This window comes from Pantherophis guttatus, chromosome 4 (genome assembly GCF_059756535.1).
Source record: "Pantherophis guttatus breed Tessera chromosome 4, ASM5975653v1, whole genome shotgun sequence".
Taxonomy (NCBI): Eukaryota; Metazoa; Chordata; class Lepidosauria; order Squamata; family Colubridae; genus Pantherophis; species Pantherophis guttatus.
In genome coordinates this window covers 135,053,402-135,073,715 of record NC_142066.1, presented here as the reverse complement: position 1 = coordinate 135,073,715, position 20,314 = coordinate 135,053,402, and the positions used below count along the sequence as shown (strand labels likewise).

Sequence of the window (20,314 nt, the reverse complement as noted above, 5' to 3'; positions counted from 1 at the left end):
ACGAGGGAGTGGCTGAACTAAATGATGCTGAAGGGTTTGTTGAGCTGCTCCGGATCCGATTTGATGACCATGACCGGATCAACAAGAATGAGGCCACAATAAGAGATGAAGCAAGGTAATTGACCCATAAAAGACTTTGTATGGGACTTTAGACGGATCACAAGGAACCTTGCCCATTGGCTGGACTGCATACTCCTACACTATTTTAAAGAAGCCATTGACAAAGGCATCAGGAAAGCATGTGGCATCCGAGGGATGCCAGAGCGACTGCAGGACTGGTATGCATGTTCATAGCTCTGGATAGGGAAATGCACCCCCTCCGCAAAGCCCCAGCAGAGAAGCCACCTCAGAGAACTCTGGCTAGATGTTCACTTTCAAAGCTTGCTGAAGTCCTTCCCTCTCAAACTGCAGGGGTGATTAAATGCTATCGTTGTGGACAAATGGGTCATCGAGCTTCTGAATGCCTAGCCCCTGGCACAGTTCCATAACGATGTCCGGTTATGGACACCCGAGGCAGAAGGGCTCCAAGAAAGCCCCCGGATACCAGCCAACTTGCCAGGCAAGACGTAGAGGTTCCCCTCCCCATTGAAGAGAGTGAGGAACCTCCGGCCAAAGCAGCCCCTCCCAGTGAGGCTAGCAGGGAAGATGACCCAATGATGAGTTCACCCATCCTCTCTTTTTCAATTAAAGTGAAATTGGTGGTGCCAGAGACTGGGGAGCAAGGTGAAGTACCAGCAATAATAGATATAGGCTGTATCAGATGACTTCCAATTGTTGAACAATTAGGGATAAAAACAAAAGCCTTAAAACGCCCAATTAAGTTTGAACAGGTGGATGGGACATTCATTGGTGGAGGCCCAGCCACCCAAATTACTGAACTGGTTAGATTGGAATTTGGGAGACATCATGAATTTATACGATTTATAGTAGCACCAAAGATGTCAGAATCTGTCATTTTGGGCCTTGCTTGGCTTGACAAATGGGCCCCCACCATTAAATGGGAAGACAGATACCTGAATATAATAATTGGAGTTGGGCCACTGCCCCCTGTCCCTCCTCCCAAGAGTCTGCCAAACTATAGAAGCCAAATGTCAGAAGCAGCAACAGCCACTTCAGAAGGACTCCCCCCAAATTCCCAAGGAATATAAAAACCTGGCCGAGGCATTTAGTGAGGAGGAATGTAATATCCTCCCCGCTCATTGAGCCACTGACTGTGCCATCGAATTAGAACCTGGAGCCAAGTTACCAAAACCCAGAATGTACTCCATGATGCCTGTGGAAATGACCAAGTTGAGGAAGTACACTGATACCAACTTAGCCAGAGGATTCATCGAGACTGCAAAATCGAAAGTGGCAGCCCCCATCTTGTTTAAAGAGAAGAAAAATGGGGGGCTGAGGTTATGTGTTGACTTTTGTAATATCAATGCTGTTTGCATACAAAACACCTACCCCCTACCCCAATGAAAGACTTGCTGAACCACTTATCAAAAGGCAAAATCTTCACCAAGCTAGATCTAAGGGAAGCCTACCACCGAGTCTGTATAAAGGAGAAGGACAAATGGAAAACGGCGTTTAACTACCCGCTTCCGGGCCGCTTCCAATTCTGAGTCATGCCTTTTGGGCTGCAAGGGTACCCTTCAGTATTCATGCAACTCATCAATGAGGTGTTGCGTGAGCACCTGTATAAGGGGGTTCTTGTTTACCTGGATGACATTCTTATATTCAGTGAGAACATGGAACTACACATCAAACTAATCAGACAGGTACTCAAAAAACTCCTAGCAGCCAAACTTTATGCGAAGCTATCAAAATGCAAGTCCTTGGACCCCTCGATCATAAGGAGTCCTTGGACTACCTGGATTATCGGGTGTCTAATCAAGGAATTGAAATGGATCTGGGAAAGGTGAAGGCAGTGCTAGACTGGCAACCCTTACGAACATGGAAGCAACTTCAAAGCTTCCTGGGGTTTTCAAATTTTTACAGACAATTCATCTCTTCCTTTGCCAAGGTTGCGCTCCCCTTGATGGAATTACTAAAAACCGGTCCATCTCCGACCAAGCCAAAGCCTAGTCAGCCCCTAGCTTGGAGAAATCCTTTGGACAATTAAAATGGCAGTTCGTGGAGGAGCCAATCCTCCAATACCCTGATCCAGACAAGCCCTTCATAGTCCAAGCTGATGCCAGTGATGTAGCGGTCGTAGCTGTCCTACTGCAAAGGAACGCTCAAAATGAACTAATGCCTTGTGCATATGTGTCCAAAAAGCTAACGGACACAGAACGCAGATAGGCGGTTTGGGAGAAGGAAGCTTTTGTGGTGCAATGGGCTCTCCTATCTTGGAGACATTTCCTAGAGGGGGTTAAGGAGCCTTTCAAAGTATGGACTGATGATAAAAACCTCGAGGCGCTAAAGACCCCTCAGAAACTTTCCCTTGAACAAGTTCGCTGGGCTCAGTATTTTAAATGCTTTAACTTCAAACTAAAATACATCCTGGGGGAGGGGGGAGAAACCTACTAGCTGATGCATTGTCCAGGAAGCCCCAATTTGACAACCAATGAGAAGAGATTCGGAGATGCCATGATCTCCGAAGCTCAGCCAGCTGCCCAAGCATGCACTAGGGCACAAACCAGACTCCACTCTGACCTCCCTGAAGACAAGTTGATGGCGGAGTTAAAAACTGCACTATTAGACGATGCCTGGTTCAAAGAAAACCAACTGGACTTAACAGGCTTGGAAAGAGAGTAAGGCTTATATGCCCTGCTCTATGAGACTGATAGTGCTGAAATGTAGCCACGACTCCCAACTAGGGGGCCACTTTGGGTACTTATAAACCCTCCATTTGGTTAGAAGGCAGTTCTGGTGGCCAAAGATGAAAACCGACCTAGAGGACTATGTTAGAAGCTGCGCTACCTATGCCATAATGAAATCCCGACGGGGGAAACCCTCGGTCTTCTCCAGCAAGTGGTAGAACCTACACAACCATGGGAGGAGATTGCAATGGACTTTATCGTCGAACTGCCAGAAAGCGGAGGAAACATGGTAATTTGGACTGTCATTGATTTATTCTCCAAACAAGCACACTTCACTGCCTGTAACGGGCCACCCTCAGCCAAAAAGCTGGTGAAACTTTTCATGAACCACATCTACAGGCTACATGGGTTCCCTCACAGAATAATATCAGATCGAGGGATCCAATTTACTGCTAAGTTCTGGAAGGAGTTCCTAAGGTCCATTGGGTCATCATAGGGCCTTAGCTCAGCATTCCATCCTTCGACTAACGGATCCGCTGAAAAAGTGAACGCCATGGTGGAACAATACATTAGATGTTATGTAAATTATCAACAAGAAAACTGGGCGGAGTTATTACCATTCACAGAAGTGACTTACAATAATGCAGTACCCAGTAGTACAGGATCGACTCCTTTTCAAATAACTACTGGCAGGGTTTTTGTGTCTATGCCTGAATTGCCTAGAGAACCACCCACTTCCATTTCCCTAACAGAATGGATGACCTCCTTGAAAAAGGGTTGGGAGGATACTAAGAAGGCCCTAGCAGAAGCAGCTGAAAAATATAAAACCCAGGCAGACAAACACAGGTCTCTCCGGCCACCTTTTTGAATAGAAGATAAGGTGTATTTGTCAACTAAGTACCTAAGATTGAGGCTACCTAGCAAGAAATTCAGACCGAAGTTCATCGGTCCTTTCCCTATAGTGAAGGTGATTAACCCTATAACAATCCAGATTAACCTGGATGCACCCGGAGGCTACAGCTAGTCCAGAATGCAGCTGCATGGGTTCTTACAGGAGATTCTCGTTACTCCCGTGAGACACCTCTCCTGCGCGAGCTGCACTGGTTGCCGGTGGTCCTCTGGGTCCGTTTGAAGGTGCTGATGCTCACCTATAAAGCCCTACATGGCTTATGCCCGGGGTACTTGCAGGATCATCTCCTGTCATCCTCCCATCGTCCCATGTGCTCCCACAGAGCGTGCCTCCTCAGGGTGCCGTCAGCCAGACAATGTCAGCTGGCAGCCCCCAGGGGGAGAACGTTCTCTGTGGGAGTGCCGATCCTCTGGAACGGTTTGCCCACCGGGCTTAGGACAACCCCCGACCTCCTCTCCTTCCGCCGCGAACTGAAGACTTGGCTCTTTTATCAAACAGGCTGATCCGTTGGGGGATTTTTACATTGGAAATAATTTTAATTAATTTTAATTGGATTTTAATTTTTATGTAATTTTCGAATTGTTGAATGTTTTCTTTGCAAGCCGCCCTGAGTCCTTCGGGAGAAGGGTGGCATATAAATTACATAAATAAAATAAAAATAAAAATAAAAAAACCTCCCTCGAATCCTGGGAAAAATCCATCCCATATTTCACAGCAGCTTTTTAAAACCAGCAGTGGACTCTACCTTGAGACCCTTACCAGCTGCTCCCTCCCTCCTTTGATAGTACAAGGTGAAACCCATTAAGAAGTCAAGTAGATTCTTGACTCTAGGTTGCAATGAGGTTGGTTACAATATTTAGTACTGTTCTGCCCCAGCTTCGGACCCCAAAGAACACAGCACACATAAAGTCCATACAAACCTTAATTTACTAATTAAAGACTACTAATGAGCTTTCTTAGTAGTTATTCGAACACAAGTATAATAAATCAGTATTTTCTGAACAAGGGCTGTTAACTTCATTAACAGTCGACAAGAATTCAAAGAATAACTCAGTTCTGAGGCACAGTATTTCAGATAACCATAATCTTACTGTGGTTGGCAGAATGCCCAGAAGCAATTTGCAGGAAAACTGATAAGAGAGAAACAAGAGCCAAATCAAACGTTTTCTGGAATCAAGATGCGAAGGAATTTCAAAGAAGTTGTTTCCTGCAAATTGCATCAGTTGTCGTCCTTCCTTAAATAGGCTCAGGGAAATGGCCAATTAGCCCCAATTGGCCATTCCCACTCTCCGGCCATTCTCCGTTTCAGAGACAGGCTTCCAGAAATCTACTGTGCTGGGAGAATCCAAGATGAAGAAACTTGGGACATTATTAAGTGTCATTTGTATCATTTATTTGGAATACTTAAAAAAAAACTTTTTGAATCCATCCTAATTGAATTGATTCAATGCTTACATAAACTAGACTTAAATGCATACACTCCTACAAACATATATACATGTTTATATTATAATAGTATATACACTAATGATTATATTATTATATTGATAGTGAAGAAAATTCCATTACAATTATTTGCTATGCATATTAGAATTACAGCTATATGTTCTCTTCTGGAAATGGAACATTCTACACCATTTTGCATGATTACCTCTCAGAAAATTGGTGAAAGCCTTCTCTACCACATACATACACAGACTGTCCAAGTTAGATGACCAGCAGGAAGAGTGTTTTATGGAATTGCCCAGAAAGTTGTTCCTGGAATGACGGATTTTGCACATTGCTAATTACAATTTTTTGTGAACCTGAAAGCAAATGTTTCTGCCTAATGCTTGCAGTACGGATTGAAGCTATATTTGACAAGAAAGTAGATAAACACCAATTCTCCCGTTTACTAATATGTTGTTCCAAATTTACAACAGAATTTCTGTATCCATCTTTATATTCTACTTACCGTATTTTTCGCACTATAAAATACTCTGGATTATAAAACACATCTAGCTTTTGGGGAGAGAAACAAGGAAAAAAAACCTGCCTCTGCCTCCCAGCAATTTAACTCCTTATAGCAAACAGCCTGGTCAGCTTCAGCACAGCCTGATTTAGCATGAGCAGCTGATTGGCGGTTGGATCGGCCTCCTGGAATACCGGCGACCAGCTGTTCCAGTCTGCAGAGATTGCCGCTGACCATCGCCACTGTTGCTGCCGCCTCTGTGCACCCCATTTTCGGCCTTCTTGAGTCCTGTTTTCGGTCTCTGCATGTCCTTTTAGGCCCATTCCAGGCGGCGGGGACTGCTGCTAATCACTGCCAAATGGCAACAGTGAGGAATGGCAATTGGTGGCAGCAGTGATCCCTGCCACCTGGAATGGACTGAAAATGGGACACGCGGAGGCTGAAAACGGGGCGCACGAAGGCCAAAAATGGGGCATGCGGAGGCGCTGATAGGCAGTGGCAATCCCCACAGCCTGGAACAGCTGATTGGTGGTATTCTGGGAGACCGATGCAACCACTAATCAGCTGCTTGTGCTAAATCAGGCTGTGCTGAAGCTGACCAGGTTGTTTGCTGCAAGGAGACAAATTGCTGGGAGGTAGAGGCCAGCGGGCGGGCAGGGCTTTGGCAACATTTGCTCTATAAGACGCACAGACATTTCCATCCACTTTTGGGCGGAAAAGTGCATCTTGTATACCGAAAAATATAGTATTTCTCTGTTACTCATAATAAGGCTGCACAAATAATAAGTCTGTACACTGGAGCTAAATCAATTACAGCTATCATTTCAGGAACTCAGTGAATGCTGTTGCAAAATGGAGCACATTTTTAGAGCTAATCTTTATGATGTATTTGTGAAGCTGTAATTAGATTATTTTAAGGTTAAGTGCAGTAAGTACATATGTAATATATGCTAACTACCCCTAAAATGACTTCATATATTTGGCTTTTGAGTGGCATGCTGGGGCCATTTTGAAAAACGGGTATGCCCATGAGAAATATGAAATTTATTTATTTAAATTAAATACATAATGTATTTTATTCATAGAATTATTTCTCATTTAGCCTCCTCATTTTCTCATTTTAAACATTACAATTCAATAGTTGCTTGCCTGTGCTTTACAGCTCTAATTTAAATTGTCATTTAACAGCAGGAGTGCAAATTTTAAAGTCAGAACGCAAAAGCAAATGAAATCAAATATTTTTTAAAACTCAGCTTTATTTTTTCACGTTGTTTGTGTACAGGAGTGGGTTGGCACAAACAGCTGTTATTTCCACTTTTGCCAAAGATCTATGTGTCATGGTGCCTGTGCCAAAAATACCTTAATTTAAATATTTGTACCTTACTTTAGTGGTAAGGTTGATGGCATCATTGTAATGCCTGATGTTTTCCAGTTTTAATTTACTATGCAGTGGTATTTAAAGATGCCCAACTAGCTTTCATATTCTAAAACTAGGGAAATTTGGTGGTTGTGACAGTGCAGGAGACTTTGTAGTTGTGACATTGTTCTGGAGATAACTGAATGCTAATGTCTTTTTATAAAATTGGCAGATATTATAAGCTAGGAAGTGGCTGCCTAGTACTGTAGTTGTTTCCTCTAACCAGTAGATGCCATCTCATGGCTGATATTGGAGCTTCTATTTTGGGGGGGACTTCAATTTCCATGCCAAAGAGGGGCTTGATGAAGTTTGTAACTTCATAGCCTATATGGCAGCCAAAAGGCCTTTACAAGCTACCTCAGCAGAAACTTATGTTGTTGCCTAGGATTAAATCAATTTATTATACCTATCCTTTGTGGGATAGGTTCTATCACCTGAAGGCTTCATCCATGTTCTTACTGATTTTGGGAGGCATAAAAGCAGAATGGCTGAGTCAGAAAAATGGTCAATGCTTCTTTGAAATAGGCGTCCATGCCATTTATTTCAAAAGAGGGGATTGTGTACTCTCCTTTGACCTAGCTCTTTTTAATAACTTTCCTGCAGCTTCCAATATGGTTGAGAAAGTAGTAGTGGCAGCTCAGTCTAGAAAAAACAGATTATCTGGACTTCTGCAAGGCATAATGCAGATCTAGTTTGGGATGGATATAGCATCCCACAACTGTGGTTGGCCTGGCAATGACTTTCATATATATCTCAATGGATGACATGGAGTATTGGTAGTGGTCCTATTAGATCTCTTAGACTTAGAGCATGTTTCTGATAGATATCTGGGGGGCTTCTATTAATTGTGTGTCTTTTCTTTATTTCTATCCCACTTTTAATATAATCACCACTACCCAAGAGTTGGACAGGACTGGTAAGGAAAATGTTTGCCTTTTAAGGTCCCCACTAACCAAAATTGGTGAGAATTATAATCCATTACTTCTTGGATGTGGATTAAAAAATACCGTTCCAGGTTAAATTTATATTGATTCCTTCTCAGTGCTCACATACTGTTGACTTAACATGCTATTTAAATACTTATCAGAGGTAAAGATAAAAAGGAAACTTGAAAATACATGGAGCTATATTAGGATGAATGTGACTTTAAAAAGGAATTTCTGGTAGGGTGAGCGATTTCCACCCTATGCATAGGTTAAGTCTTGTGTTATCATCAGCCACTGCAATACATATGTAAACATTATCCTCAATCTACCGTTTCTCAATCTACCATTTGATCATCAAAACAATTTTATGATCCTTTCAGAACAGTTGTCTCCAACCTGATGCCCTCCAGATGCACTTGAGTGCAACCTCCATAAACTAAAGCCAGAAGCTTCCAATAAGGATTTCAGTTACCTCATCTGGATATCACTAAACTGAGGAATGTTATTTAGAGATTGCATCTTTTGCATTATTTATCCAAAGCAATTTACATTAAATATAGCTTTTATTCCGAGCCAAGGTGGCACAGTGGTTAGAGTGCAGCACTGCAGGATATTTCAACTGACTGCTAGCTGCAGTTTGGCAGTTCAAATCTCACCAGCTCAAGGTTGACTTGGCCTTCCATCCTTCCGAGGTCAGTAAAATGAGGACCCAGATTGTTGGGGGCAATATGCTGACTCTGTAAAACCACTTAGAGAGGGCTGTAAAAGCACTATGAAGCAGTATACAACAGTGATTGGTCTCATTTGAGACAACAACGTACGTGCATTCAGACGAGAAGTTGAACAACTAGCCTTGTAGTGTGACTGAAACAATCTTGAACTAAACACTCTCAAAACTGTAGAAATGATAATAGATTTTAGGAGAAGCCCCCTTATTCTACCACCTCTTACAATACTAGACAAGTATCAATAGCAGAGACCTTCAAGTTTCTAGGTTCTATAATATCTCAAGACTTAAAATGGACACCTATCATTAAAAATGTCATTAAAAAAAGTATAACATAGAATGTTCTTCCTATGCTAACTCAGAAAACTCAGAATGCCCAAGGAGCTGCTGATTCAGTTCTACAAAGGAATTACTGAGTTTGTCATTTGCACCTCTATAACTGTCTGGTTTGGCACTGCAACCAAATAAGACAGACAAAGACTTCAACAGATAGTTAGAACTGCAGAAAAAAACAATTGCTACCAGCCTGCCTCCCATTGAGGAATTGCATGAGCCAGAAAGAGGATTGTGAAAATATTTAGAGACCCCTCACAACCTGGACATAAACTATTTCAACTTCTTCCCTGAAGATGATGCTAGAGGCATTGCATGCCAAAACAATTCGACACAAGGACAGTTTTTCCCCATGCCACTATTTTGCTAAACAACTAATTCCCACAACAGTCAAACTGTCCAATAGGATTATATTACTATTATCCTTCTCATTTTTTCTATTATCTATTTCCCTAGCTTCTTATGACTATAACTTTGTTGCTTATAGCAATAGCAATAACCTTAAGTCTTATATACCCCTTTACAGTACTCTACAGCCCTCTCTAAGCAGTTTACAGAGTCAGCATATTGCTTATATCTTACGATTTATTTTAATTTTTTATTTAGTACCTTAGTGGATTGCTTACTTGGTATCCTATTACTATCACTGAATGTTGTATCTTATGATTTATGATGAATGTATGACTATAATTATGATTTATCACTTGTTGCTTGTATGTACACTGAGAGTTTATGCGCCAGAGACAAATTCCTTGTGTGTCCAATCACACTTGGCCAATAAAGAATTCTAATTTTTAAAGGACTAAGAGATTAGAAAAACCTTTGCTCCTCCTCACTGTAGTATAAGAAGCCCGCGTATAAAGAACCTCTGGCATTTTAAAGATTTGCAGGAATTTCATGTGTTACAACAATGTTTCCTAATCACAACAAATTTAAGATGCATTGGCTTCAACTCCTATAATTCCCCAGCTGGGGGATTCTTGAAGTTAAAGTCCACATATTTTAAAACTGTTGAGGTTGAGAAATGTTTGAATTAGAGAATCATTTCTTTAAACGCATTAAATATTGGGAAATGCTATATATCAAGGACCCACACTTGTTTTAAGTAACAGAGTCAGATGTTTAAGAAAAGCTAGTTTTTTAGACTCATTCTAGTCTAAGCTGATCGAACAGAAGGTAAGCACAGCAACTCTTCTCAGCAATGTAAGTTATGTAACTTGCCCATGTAAATCTAACATGGAGGCCGGTGGTGGTGGTGGTAACCTCAACCGCAGTAAAATCCTAAAAGAACAAGTCTACAGATCATGCTGGAATTCTTCTTTGAAGTTTTCCGGAAACTATCCACTATAACAGGGGTGTCAAATTCAATTTCATTGAGGGCTGAATCAGGGTTGTGTTTTAACATGGGGGGCTGGGGTGGGTGTGGCCAGCTTGGGGTCATTCATTTTGGGGGTGGCTGTGGTGGCTCAAGCACTCTGACAGCAAAAACAGGCTCATGATCTCCGTTTTCGGCTGCGACATGCTCCTGCAACCCTCTGCCAGCGAAAATGGAGCTTGGGAGGGCCGTTTTCACTGGCAGAGGCACTGCGGGCCAGTTCTTTGCTGTTTCCAAGGTGGCCCCACGGGCCAGATCTAAGCACCTCACAGGCCTTGAGTTTGACACCCCTGCACTACAGGGGTGCAGAGAACCACAGAGAAACCCCCCTCCACACACACAAACTGATACACTACTTCTTTGTAATTCAACATATCACTGATTCGTAATTCAACATTGGCAAATAATGTTTTTTTTTAATGAAGAAGAAGTTTAACAATCTTGCTAACTGGATATCATTTAGATTTATTGGACTATTACAATTCACATCTTCAATGATCATGCTGAGGGGGGTGTTATAAATTTTAATCCAATGCATGTAGATGGCACTGTGAGGCTGGTGCTATTCAGAGATTTGCCTTCACTTTGCACAGTACCCCATCACTATTGCTGATGATAGGCAACTGTCCAAAGACAAATGATGCATAATTCTACTAAAAAATAGCCTCAGGATAAATACAAGGCCAAATAGATTGCAAGTTTGAGATTTTAATAAGTCTGATGAGTGAGTCTTCTAGTTATCTAATGGGTTGGAAAACAAGGGAAAAATAGCAAGAACAGCAAGAGAGAAAAGACAGTCTCAACACTAGGCTACCAGTCTGTGCTCCAAGCTTGGCAATTTGATTGCAAACGTTTCATCACCGTTCAAGGAGACATCATCAGTGTGCTTTGAATTGTGCTCATCTGTGAGAGCACTGGCCTTTAAATACCTTTTTATGTGATGCAAATTAGTGTGGATGTTGTTTCTTCGGCTACACACTGGCAATGTTTCCTCGAGTGGTGATGAAACGTTTGCAATCAAATTGCCAAACTCGGAGCTCAGATGAACAGCCCAACTATCAACCAGAGCTACTTATATTCAAATACATTTCAGGTCACAACACTTATTAGTTTTTAACTTTGTCTGTGAATAGTGTTTTGTAGTGCCAGAATGTCACTATAGATATTAAACCAAAGTATGGCTTATATGTCATTTGACTACATTTCACATCATTTCCAACTATGGTCCATGTTAGATTGGGCTGTTAGGAATATTTAAGACAGGTATAAATTCCCCTTCTATGATGTAAGGAAATAATCTAAATCAATAATTATATTTTGAGATCTGTTCATAGATATAATATTTGGGCTAGTTAATTTAGTAAGATTTCAAACTGGGAAGATTTAGACTACAAGCCACATTCCAGGCTTGAAACTCATAAGAACTTCCATTTAATCATTATTGTTATATTACAGGATGAAACAATAAAAGGCAATATTTTTCCTGGATTTTCATTGATAAACAAGTAATAATAGAGACATCTTTAGCTTTTGATAGGCTCAGCCTATTTAAATTACCTTGAAGAAAAGAAGCTTAAACCACTATTTTCTTCTAGTGACAACATAAGAGCAAGTCCCCACTTGCCACCAGAAAGTTGTTTTAAAAATGTATTAAAACTATAACTTATAGCAAGAGTTTATCTGCATTTGATATGTAGGATGTATGTTTTCCCCTTCCCAATCAACAATTAACATTTTTCCAAAAAAGTTCTGGAAATTAAGGATTAGTTTTAAAAAAAAGGGGGAAAAAAAGCAAAACTGGATACTGTAAACAGATTTTTAAATTATGCATAATTTTAGTTTGCAGCTATTATGCATTTGCCCAGCCAAAGGCTTGCCTTAAAATATTGCTCATACAGGCATACATTTAGCTATATTTAGCTTAAATAACCTTAATAATTTGCTTGCTTTTATGACCTTGTATTACAATCTAAGCACACATCTTAATAATTTTCTTTTAAAAAAATTGAACACTGTATAAGTGGCATTTTCCAAAAGGCACATTCTTTCATATAAATACAAAAATACTGTATTTATTATTTACAAAGCCAAAATAGCTTAGTTCTACACCTGGGGGCTTACAAAAGCCCACTTTCCCCCTATTTAACAGATTATATTTTTCTGCCATATCATTTAAACATCTGGAAAATATTCTTTATTTCAAAATCTGTTCAGCATGAGCTATTGAGAGGATTCCTGTTTTGCGAAAAAGTATTGACACCATTATGAAACCAGGAGTCATTCTCATGAAAATAGTATGCTTATGTCTGAAAAGGAATTTTAAGACAGCAGTTGAAAACTCAATGATTGCTCTCTATACCAGATTTTTTTTTTACATAGTTCTGCATAGTTTCATCCAATCTGTGTGTCCTTCCAATGTACGAATCAATTTCCAGAGTTCTCCAACCACCTAGTCATTGATGAGAATTCTGGAAATTGAACTAACTCCTAGAGAGTGCATTCAGTTGGGACTACTTATCCAGTAATTTGCTTGAAATCTGCTCTTCTATGTGGAACAATTTGCCATTTAGTTTAAATTAGTATAGGCAAGGCGCAAGCAAAAGAAGTGCATTATTGTACTTCAGCCTGTTAAAGGGTGCTATTTCTTGCCATTTTATATATATTAAGTCCATTTCACTTTTTATTTAAAAGCACTATAACATTTCCTTGCAATATTAGCCTAGAATAAGCTTCTGACTGAGATGATGGACAGAAATTGGCAGTTGAAATATATTTTCATGCAGATAATAGGAAACATCCTCCATTATACTTGAAACAGCATGAATTAGAACAGGAGAAGTTAACTGGCACATAACCCTTCAATAGTTCCCATCACTCTTCATTCCACAATATCTGAACCCTGAAATAGCTACCTCTCTCTGCCTTACAGAAGAAATGGTCCTTCTGCACTTTGCTTTATTTTCTTGGTAAGTTCATTATGGACCAATCAGCTATCAATAAAATAGAATAAAAATATATCTCTCAGGGGTTACTACAGTGGAGAAGTTTAAAAAAATCAAGATGTTTCCCAAGACCATACAATCAAAGCCTCTTCCCCTCTTTTATCTGCATGGCACACCTTTTTTTTTTTTTTAAAGTGGATCTTTACATTCAATCACACAACTGAAGGCTCCATATTGGATTATTTTTTACTTCCTCTACAAATGTCCCTTACTGCATCTCTTACATAATTAAATGTTAAAGTTCCTCATACCATGTCAAGCCATTGGTCTATTTCAGAATTAGGTATATTTTGGTAGCTGCAGGTCATGCTTAATAGTTTTGGAAGGACATAAGAAATACAAAAAATAAACACAACTACATCAAAGACATGGACAAGGCTGAGAATTTTGGGAGTTTTAGCCCCAACATTATGTGGTCTATCTACATTGTTGCTAGGAGTTGAAAATGACTTGATGGCACATAATCAATCAAACTACAACAATACTGAGAGAAATTTAGGAATCCCAATTCTAATGCAAACAGAAAAAGGCAGGAACTTCTGCATATCAGTGGAGCTTAAAGCATTTTGGGGACAGAAGTTCTGATCTTTCTAGTATTTCAGGGTTTGCTGTCTCTCCTCCTGAAATTTAATTAAATATGTTATAATACTAATGTAAGAAATGAAGGTTTTATTTTGAACAAAGGAATGAATTTTAACAACTAATAGAAGCTTGACTTTGATCAATAGTCACCCCTCCCATCTTAAATGATTTTTCCTATAGAACAACCTTTCTAAAATGTAGTGTCCTCAATGTTTCCATCATCCCCAACCACCCATCAAGGCTATTAAATTATTTTGATGTTTGCATTCACTTATGTGGAAGAAAAATAAACAAAAAATTATCCATTAGATGGGATATTTGTGGAGTATGTCTGAATTTTCAACCATTGAGACAAATTTGACTGCTTTAGTTAGCATAAATCAATGTCTGCTGTTCATTCAAGAGTGACATAGCTGAAAGCAGAAAAGAGGTCAACTTTTCAAAGAGAGAGACAGTCCTCAATACAATAGCTGTATAATACAGGTATATGGACAAAGCTCTATCCTTCTTCAAAACTCTCCTTGATTTATAAATCAAACTATTTTATAGTAGCTGCAATCTGTTCCCTTTTCCAAGAAACTGAGTTAAAGCATAGTTAAATCATTTTTCTTTGATAATAAAAGCCTAAGAAGACATAGGCAATGAAAAATGAATATAGAAATGATTTAACTAATGTGTGAGGAATTTATCTAGAAGAATTTATCTAATTCTCTTTACATTTATTGCTGCTTTGTATGGAAATAGCTACATTAAAGACAAGTGAAATTCAAGAACTGAAAACTGAAAAGTTCAAACTAAGAGAATGAATATTGTTTAAGGTATAACAAGAGAAAAAAATGGTTGATTATAAACAGTAAGAATTGTGTTACTAGGTCAGTATATTAGGTCTCATCTAACATTCTCTTTCCGCAGTGGCTAACCCAATACTTTAGGAAAGTTACAAATCATAGGGGAGTGTTATGCTAATAGTATCTTCCAGCTTACATCCCAGATCTAATACTATCCCAAAACCATAGTACCTCAGATACTCAAACTAATTATATAACCAAAGAGATTTAGAACAATGATTTAGAAATGATAATGGCAACTATTGTTATTCCTCTTATTTTTAGGGCACAATGAAGCCAGTTAAAGGTTAATAACCTTTGCTTGCATATTTTCCCTCTAAAACCTAGCAGGGGGCAGGACTCTGCTGTGATTCCTTGTCAATCCATATTATTTGAAGATTTTTATTATTTTGCACTGCTTGAATCACAGAAGTAAGTATAAAGGGCATCATCTATACCAACCTCTACAATGTGCAGAAAAGATGCAGTTAAGATGCTTGCCAAGCCTCTTCCTAAAAAAAAAACCTCAAGAAACTGACATATCACAACCTGAGGGTAGGCGTTTCTACTGGTATCACCATCAAGAAATTTTTAGTTTTATTTAAGGGAAATCTTGGTAGTTGCAATATATACCCATTATTTCTGATCCTAGTTTCCATGGCAATGAAATCTAGCTCCAGAATGCCTTCCCTATAGCACCTTTTTATGTACCTGAACACTGACAGTATCTCCCCTTAGTTTTCTTTTCTCCATGCTGAAATTTCAAGTTCCTTCACTTTATTCTGGCAAAACAGCTTGTGGAATTGCTATATCTTCTGAAAATATGGTGCCCATAATCATTTATGGGCTACAAGTATGGACATGAGAGTTAAAAGCATTTTTCTACAAAAATAAAAAACCAAAATTTGATTTCAATTAATTTGATATTTCATCATCTAACAGAGTTGTCACTGAGAAATAAAAATTTGCTTTAATAATACAATCCTCAATAGATCAAATAGTTTGGAAGAGGTTTCTTTCTAAAATATATAGAGAGGGGCCCAAAGAGGACAGTTAACTTTACCCAAAAATTAAGATAAGAATTGCAATTGAGAAACATTATTTAATTTCTACACTTATCTTCTTTCTATTATATATCCAGAGCAGGATTCAATAAATAAAGAACCATCAATAAAACCAACTATCTTTACCGATTGTATGTTTTAAAAAAATTAATCTGAAAAAAAGAATCAAACTGAAAAGCAATCTAAAACAGCAACTGGTAATTTTTATCCTATAGATGACGGAGTGATGAAGATGCATCTTCTAAAGAAAGGTAGTGATGGAACCAGTCATTGAGAAGGTCCTTGTAGAGCCACCACAATGTCAACCAGATCAAAAATGGAACCATGGGCAGGGCCTTCATTCCTGATTTGAGTGCAAGGACTGAATTGCACCAGGTGATTTAAGTATATTGTCCATTTCCAACATTGTCATAGAACAATTATTACACAGGAGCAATTTATTGTTAATAGTGAAGCAATTTGTATTTAGAAAAAAATGGCTTTTATCAAATGAATTAACCCAAATGCTAATTTCTAATTTCATTTTAGCAAAATCCACATCCTCTGTGGCTTTTGGTTCACAAAGTTTTTTTTGTTACATAAGATTATACAAGCACTGGATTTTTGTTTTAGACTAACACATAAAGATATGAGAATCTTTACAAATCTTCGCCAATTCCAAAAATGAGTGTTTTACCAGGCATTTCTAGCATGTCACACATTAGTTTTGTATTTTTTTTTTGTATACCTACAAAAAGGCATCACCGAAGATAGCAGGTTGAGGAGCTCCAAACCCTATTTCCCAACAGATTTCAGAGAAAGCAAAGAAACTTTCCAGGGGCTATTTTAGTACAATCCATTGCCAACTCAGGTCCATGAAGATTGCACCACACAAGAACATCTGACAGAGCAACCTTGTCCAAATCTGTACCCTCATGCTGGGTTATACTACAATACCCAGTCACAACTCCATGTGTAGCTCACAGGATTTGTAGTTCAACACATCGGGATACAACCAGGTTATGGAAAAGCATTTTTTCCGGAAATGGCCTCTTACCCCAATATAGTACCGAACACAAAATCTAACAGATACTTAGCTTATTTTCCTATCTAGAACATAATACACAATATGCCTGCCTTTTTCTTAATTGTAATGCATCAGCGTGCTGAAATCAAGAGGGCCCTCTCGCACTGCACACATCAGGGAAAGGTGAATCTTTCAAGAGGAAACAATTGAGGAGGGAGGGAGGACGAAGGCAATGCCGATCGCCGTAGCATCGCGGCTGCTCTGCTGCTAGAGGGAGAGAATCCAACAGTTTGGCACAGAAAGCCAGCCAAGGGTGAAAATGAAGCCCCTGTGCGGGCAGGGGGCGGGGAACGAGCCCCTGACCAACAAAGCGGAAAAAGGTTTTGCAAGCACAAAGCCCAACTCCGGTAACAAAAGCCCCCAGGCTGCTCCTTAGCCAGGCGCTCCACCGGCGCCGCTTCCCTCGGCCGCGCTGGTGGCAATAGCGGCGCCGCCCCCTTTCCGGGCAAGAACCAAAGGTGGCTCGGATCGGTTTTGTTTCTTGCAGCCAGCCGCTGCAGCCCCTCCCGGATCCCTACACAATACTCTCCGTTCTCGGAGACCCTGCCCGAAGGGGGCAGCTGCGCTTCACCGCCGCCGCACACAAAAGCGTGTCCGCGGCCCCTGCCCCACTTGTGTCCTGTCCTCACCGACCTTGAGCCGCATCGGGCGCCGCCAAGGTTTTGGTCACCGCCTTCCACACGTTACAGCCCAGTAGGCAGAGGAGAAGTGCCGCCGCCGCCGCCCTACTCATTTTTCCCCTGCCGTGGCAACCGCTGCCGCTGCCGCCGGGAAAGAAGAGGAGGCGGGGAGGGAGGGGACCGTCGGAGCCGCTGCCCAAGAGGAGGTAGGAGGAGGTGTGAAGAGAACGCATCAGAAGCTGGCTTCCTCCGCGTGGCCCACCGTGATGCCCCTTGCCCACGCCGGCGGCTGCCGCTGCCGCTGGAGAGGCCGCATTGTCACCTTCGCGCTGAGCGCCGGCACCGCTGCGCGGGCCTCGGTTGCAGCGCGACGGCTGAGGGGGCTGCGAGGGGAAACGAACAGCGGGTGGCTCTCCCTAAAGAGGCAGCGAGGCTCCTCCACCATCCTCAGTTTGCTTAACCCCTTCCTTTCTCTCTCCCTTCCACGGCTGTGTCCTCAGCTCAGAGACGAACCAGCCAGAACTTCGGAGCTCCCCCTGCTGACTAGCTTGGGGGTCGTTTTCACCATCGCGCCCCAGAAGCCATTGGGTTAGTACTGCAGGAGTTAAGACCCTGGTCTATTTAAGAACTGGTCTGCACATCTTACCTGTAACACTATGCAAGCAGAAACACTTAAAGGTGTGTCTTCGAGTTAGTCTTACTGTAGTCCTTGCGATTTGGGGGGGCGGGGGGGAGGGATTTCAGAAACAGTTGGCTATTTCTTGCTTCCTAGAAGTGAGACAGAGTGATTGGCCCAAGGTCAACCGGAGCCAAAAGTGGGACAAGATCTGGTTTCCACCCAGTGTTTTAACCGCTTACAAACACAAACTGTCTATTCCAGGCGTGGGTTCCAGGCACCTAGATTAGCAGAAACAAATTTCTGGGGAAAATTCATTGAACCTGCCTATCTTTATCAACAGTTAATGTTGCAATATTATCCTGGGATAGGTATATTTGTCTCCATTTATATTTCTATCATGTAAAATGCCAACCTTTTTCCAGACAGTTGTCAGCATTTATATTCTGAAGATATGCAAGCAATGGTTTTTATGTTATATGTGTCTATTTTTAACTTATTGTTAATATTATCAATCTTTCAATCAATTATCACAAATAGCAAGAGTTACAATATTAGTAGAAAGCAAAGTGTAAATATTTTCAGAAAAGATAAATGTATATTCCAAAAATTGCTATCGCCGTACATGACATTTTTGGCTATGAATGAGAGATTAGATTCATATTTAACAAAGTTATTAAAGTCAATATTTCCTGCACCAGTACATACATCCCTCTATTTTGTGATAGTTTCCTGAATAAAAATAATAATAAAGATGGACGAGGACATGTATTGGATGAGTGTGATATTTTTGGCGACTATATATATAACCTCCCCACACAGAGACATTTGGATGTAAACATTCTAAATTCACATGTAAATGGCAAGAAATAAATTCAAAAAAATGAAAAGCTGGGGAAAATAACTTGAAAAAATTATTAGGTTCTATCTAAAATAGAATAGGGGATGCGGTGGCTCAATGGCTAAGATACTGAACTTTCAGTCGAAAGGTCAGCAGTTCAGCGGTTTGAATCCCTAGTGCCACATAACAGGGTGAGCTCCTGTTACTTGTCGCAGCTTTTACCAACCTAGCAGTTCGAAAGCATGTAAAAAATGCAAGTAGAAAAATAGGGACCACCTTTGGTGGGAAGGTAACAGCATTCCGTGCGCCTTTGGCGTTTAATCATGCCAGCCACATGACCACGGAGACATCTTCGGACAGCGCTGGCTCTTCGGCTTTGAAACAGATGAGCACCATCCCCTAGAGTCAGGAACGACTAGCACATATGTTGAGGCAAACCTTTATCTAAAACTACTCCCAGTATAGATTATATTTTAAACGTTCCCCTTTTTCTCCCTCTTTTTCTCTCTATCTTCTTCTCCCTCCCTGCACTTGACTCCAGAACAACTTTGAACAGCTGTTCAAAGAACAGCTTAAACTAGAAAAACAAAAGCACCTTAAACTGCGAATCAGCTAAGGATATCAGCAGCACCCTATCTCTAACAAGACCTGGGAGAACAAGGCCTAGTTTTCAGAGACTTCCAGGATAGCACCATGTGTTCCAATTTGTGAATTGCCCATAGTCAGTTTGGAAGTTGAGCAGTGTCCCCATGGAATAAGTATCAATGAATATATATGCGGACTCCATGGATCTCTGGGGCAAAATCATTCCATAAGGCTAGCATTGCAAGTTCCTGAGCACTAATCTCCTTCTGGGTTCCTATCATCCTTAACAAGCCAGTTGTATGGGCAAGAGTTTCTTGCAACTACTGTTAATTATCTCTCCTTTAGCATTTTTTAAAATTGTTCAGATTATTTTTGGAAAGGAGCTCACAATCTTTGTATGGATATATCCTGCATCTGCTCCTATGCTGCAACAACCATAGTAATGAATTACTGACTATAAATAGTTCTATTTTTTGTTTCCATAAATGCATACTATTTCTGTCATCTTTCCCCCCTTTTCTTTTCTTTGCCCCATGGAGGCAAAATGGCAAGAAATCCCCGCCCCCCCCAAAAAAACTTTATTTCTTAGGAAAAGGTCACATAAATAATATTTCAGTGCCTGGAAGTTGAGTCATGGCAACTGGAATTATTTTCTTGTTGGTTTAACATGTTTCACTGCTCATCCAAGTAGCTTCTTCAGTCTGAGCTAGTTGGTTAGGGAAATC

General features: G+C 40.5%; 1 protein-coding gene across 2 annotated transcripts in view; it reads right to left on the bottom strand.

Moving 5' to 3' along the window:
- Nucleotides 1-18,088, bottom strand: part of FAM171A1 (family with sequence similarity 171 member A1) — a 113,336-nt gene extending 95,248 nt beyond the window's left edge. For both annotated transcript variants that reach the window (XM_034402284.3, XM_034402285.3), the window contains exon 1: nucleotides 17,561-18,088. In XM_034402284.3, the coding sequence (XP_034258175.2) occupies nucleotides 17,561-17,780 (220 nt within the window). In that variant the 5' untranslated portion in view covers nucleotides 17,781-18,088. The remainder of the gene's footprint in view (nucleotides 1-17,560) is intronic.
- Between the last annotated feature and the right edge of the window lie 2,226 nt (nucleotides 18,089-20,314).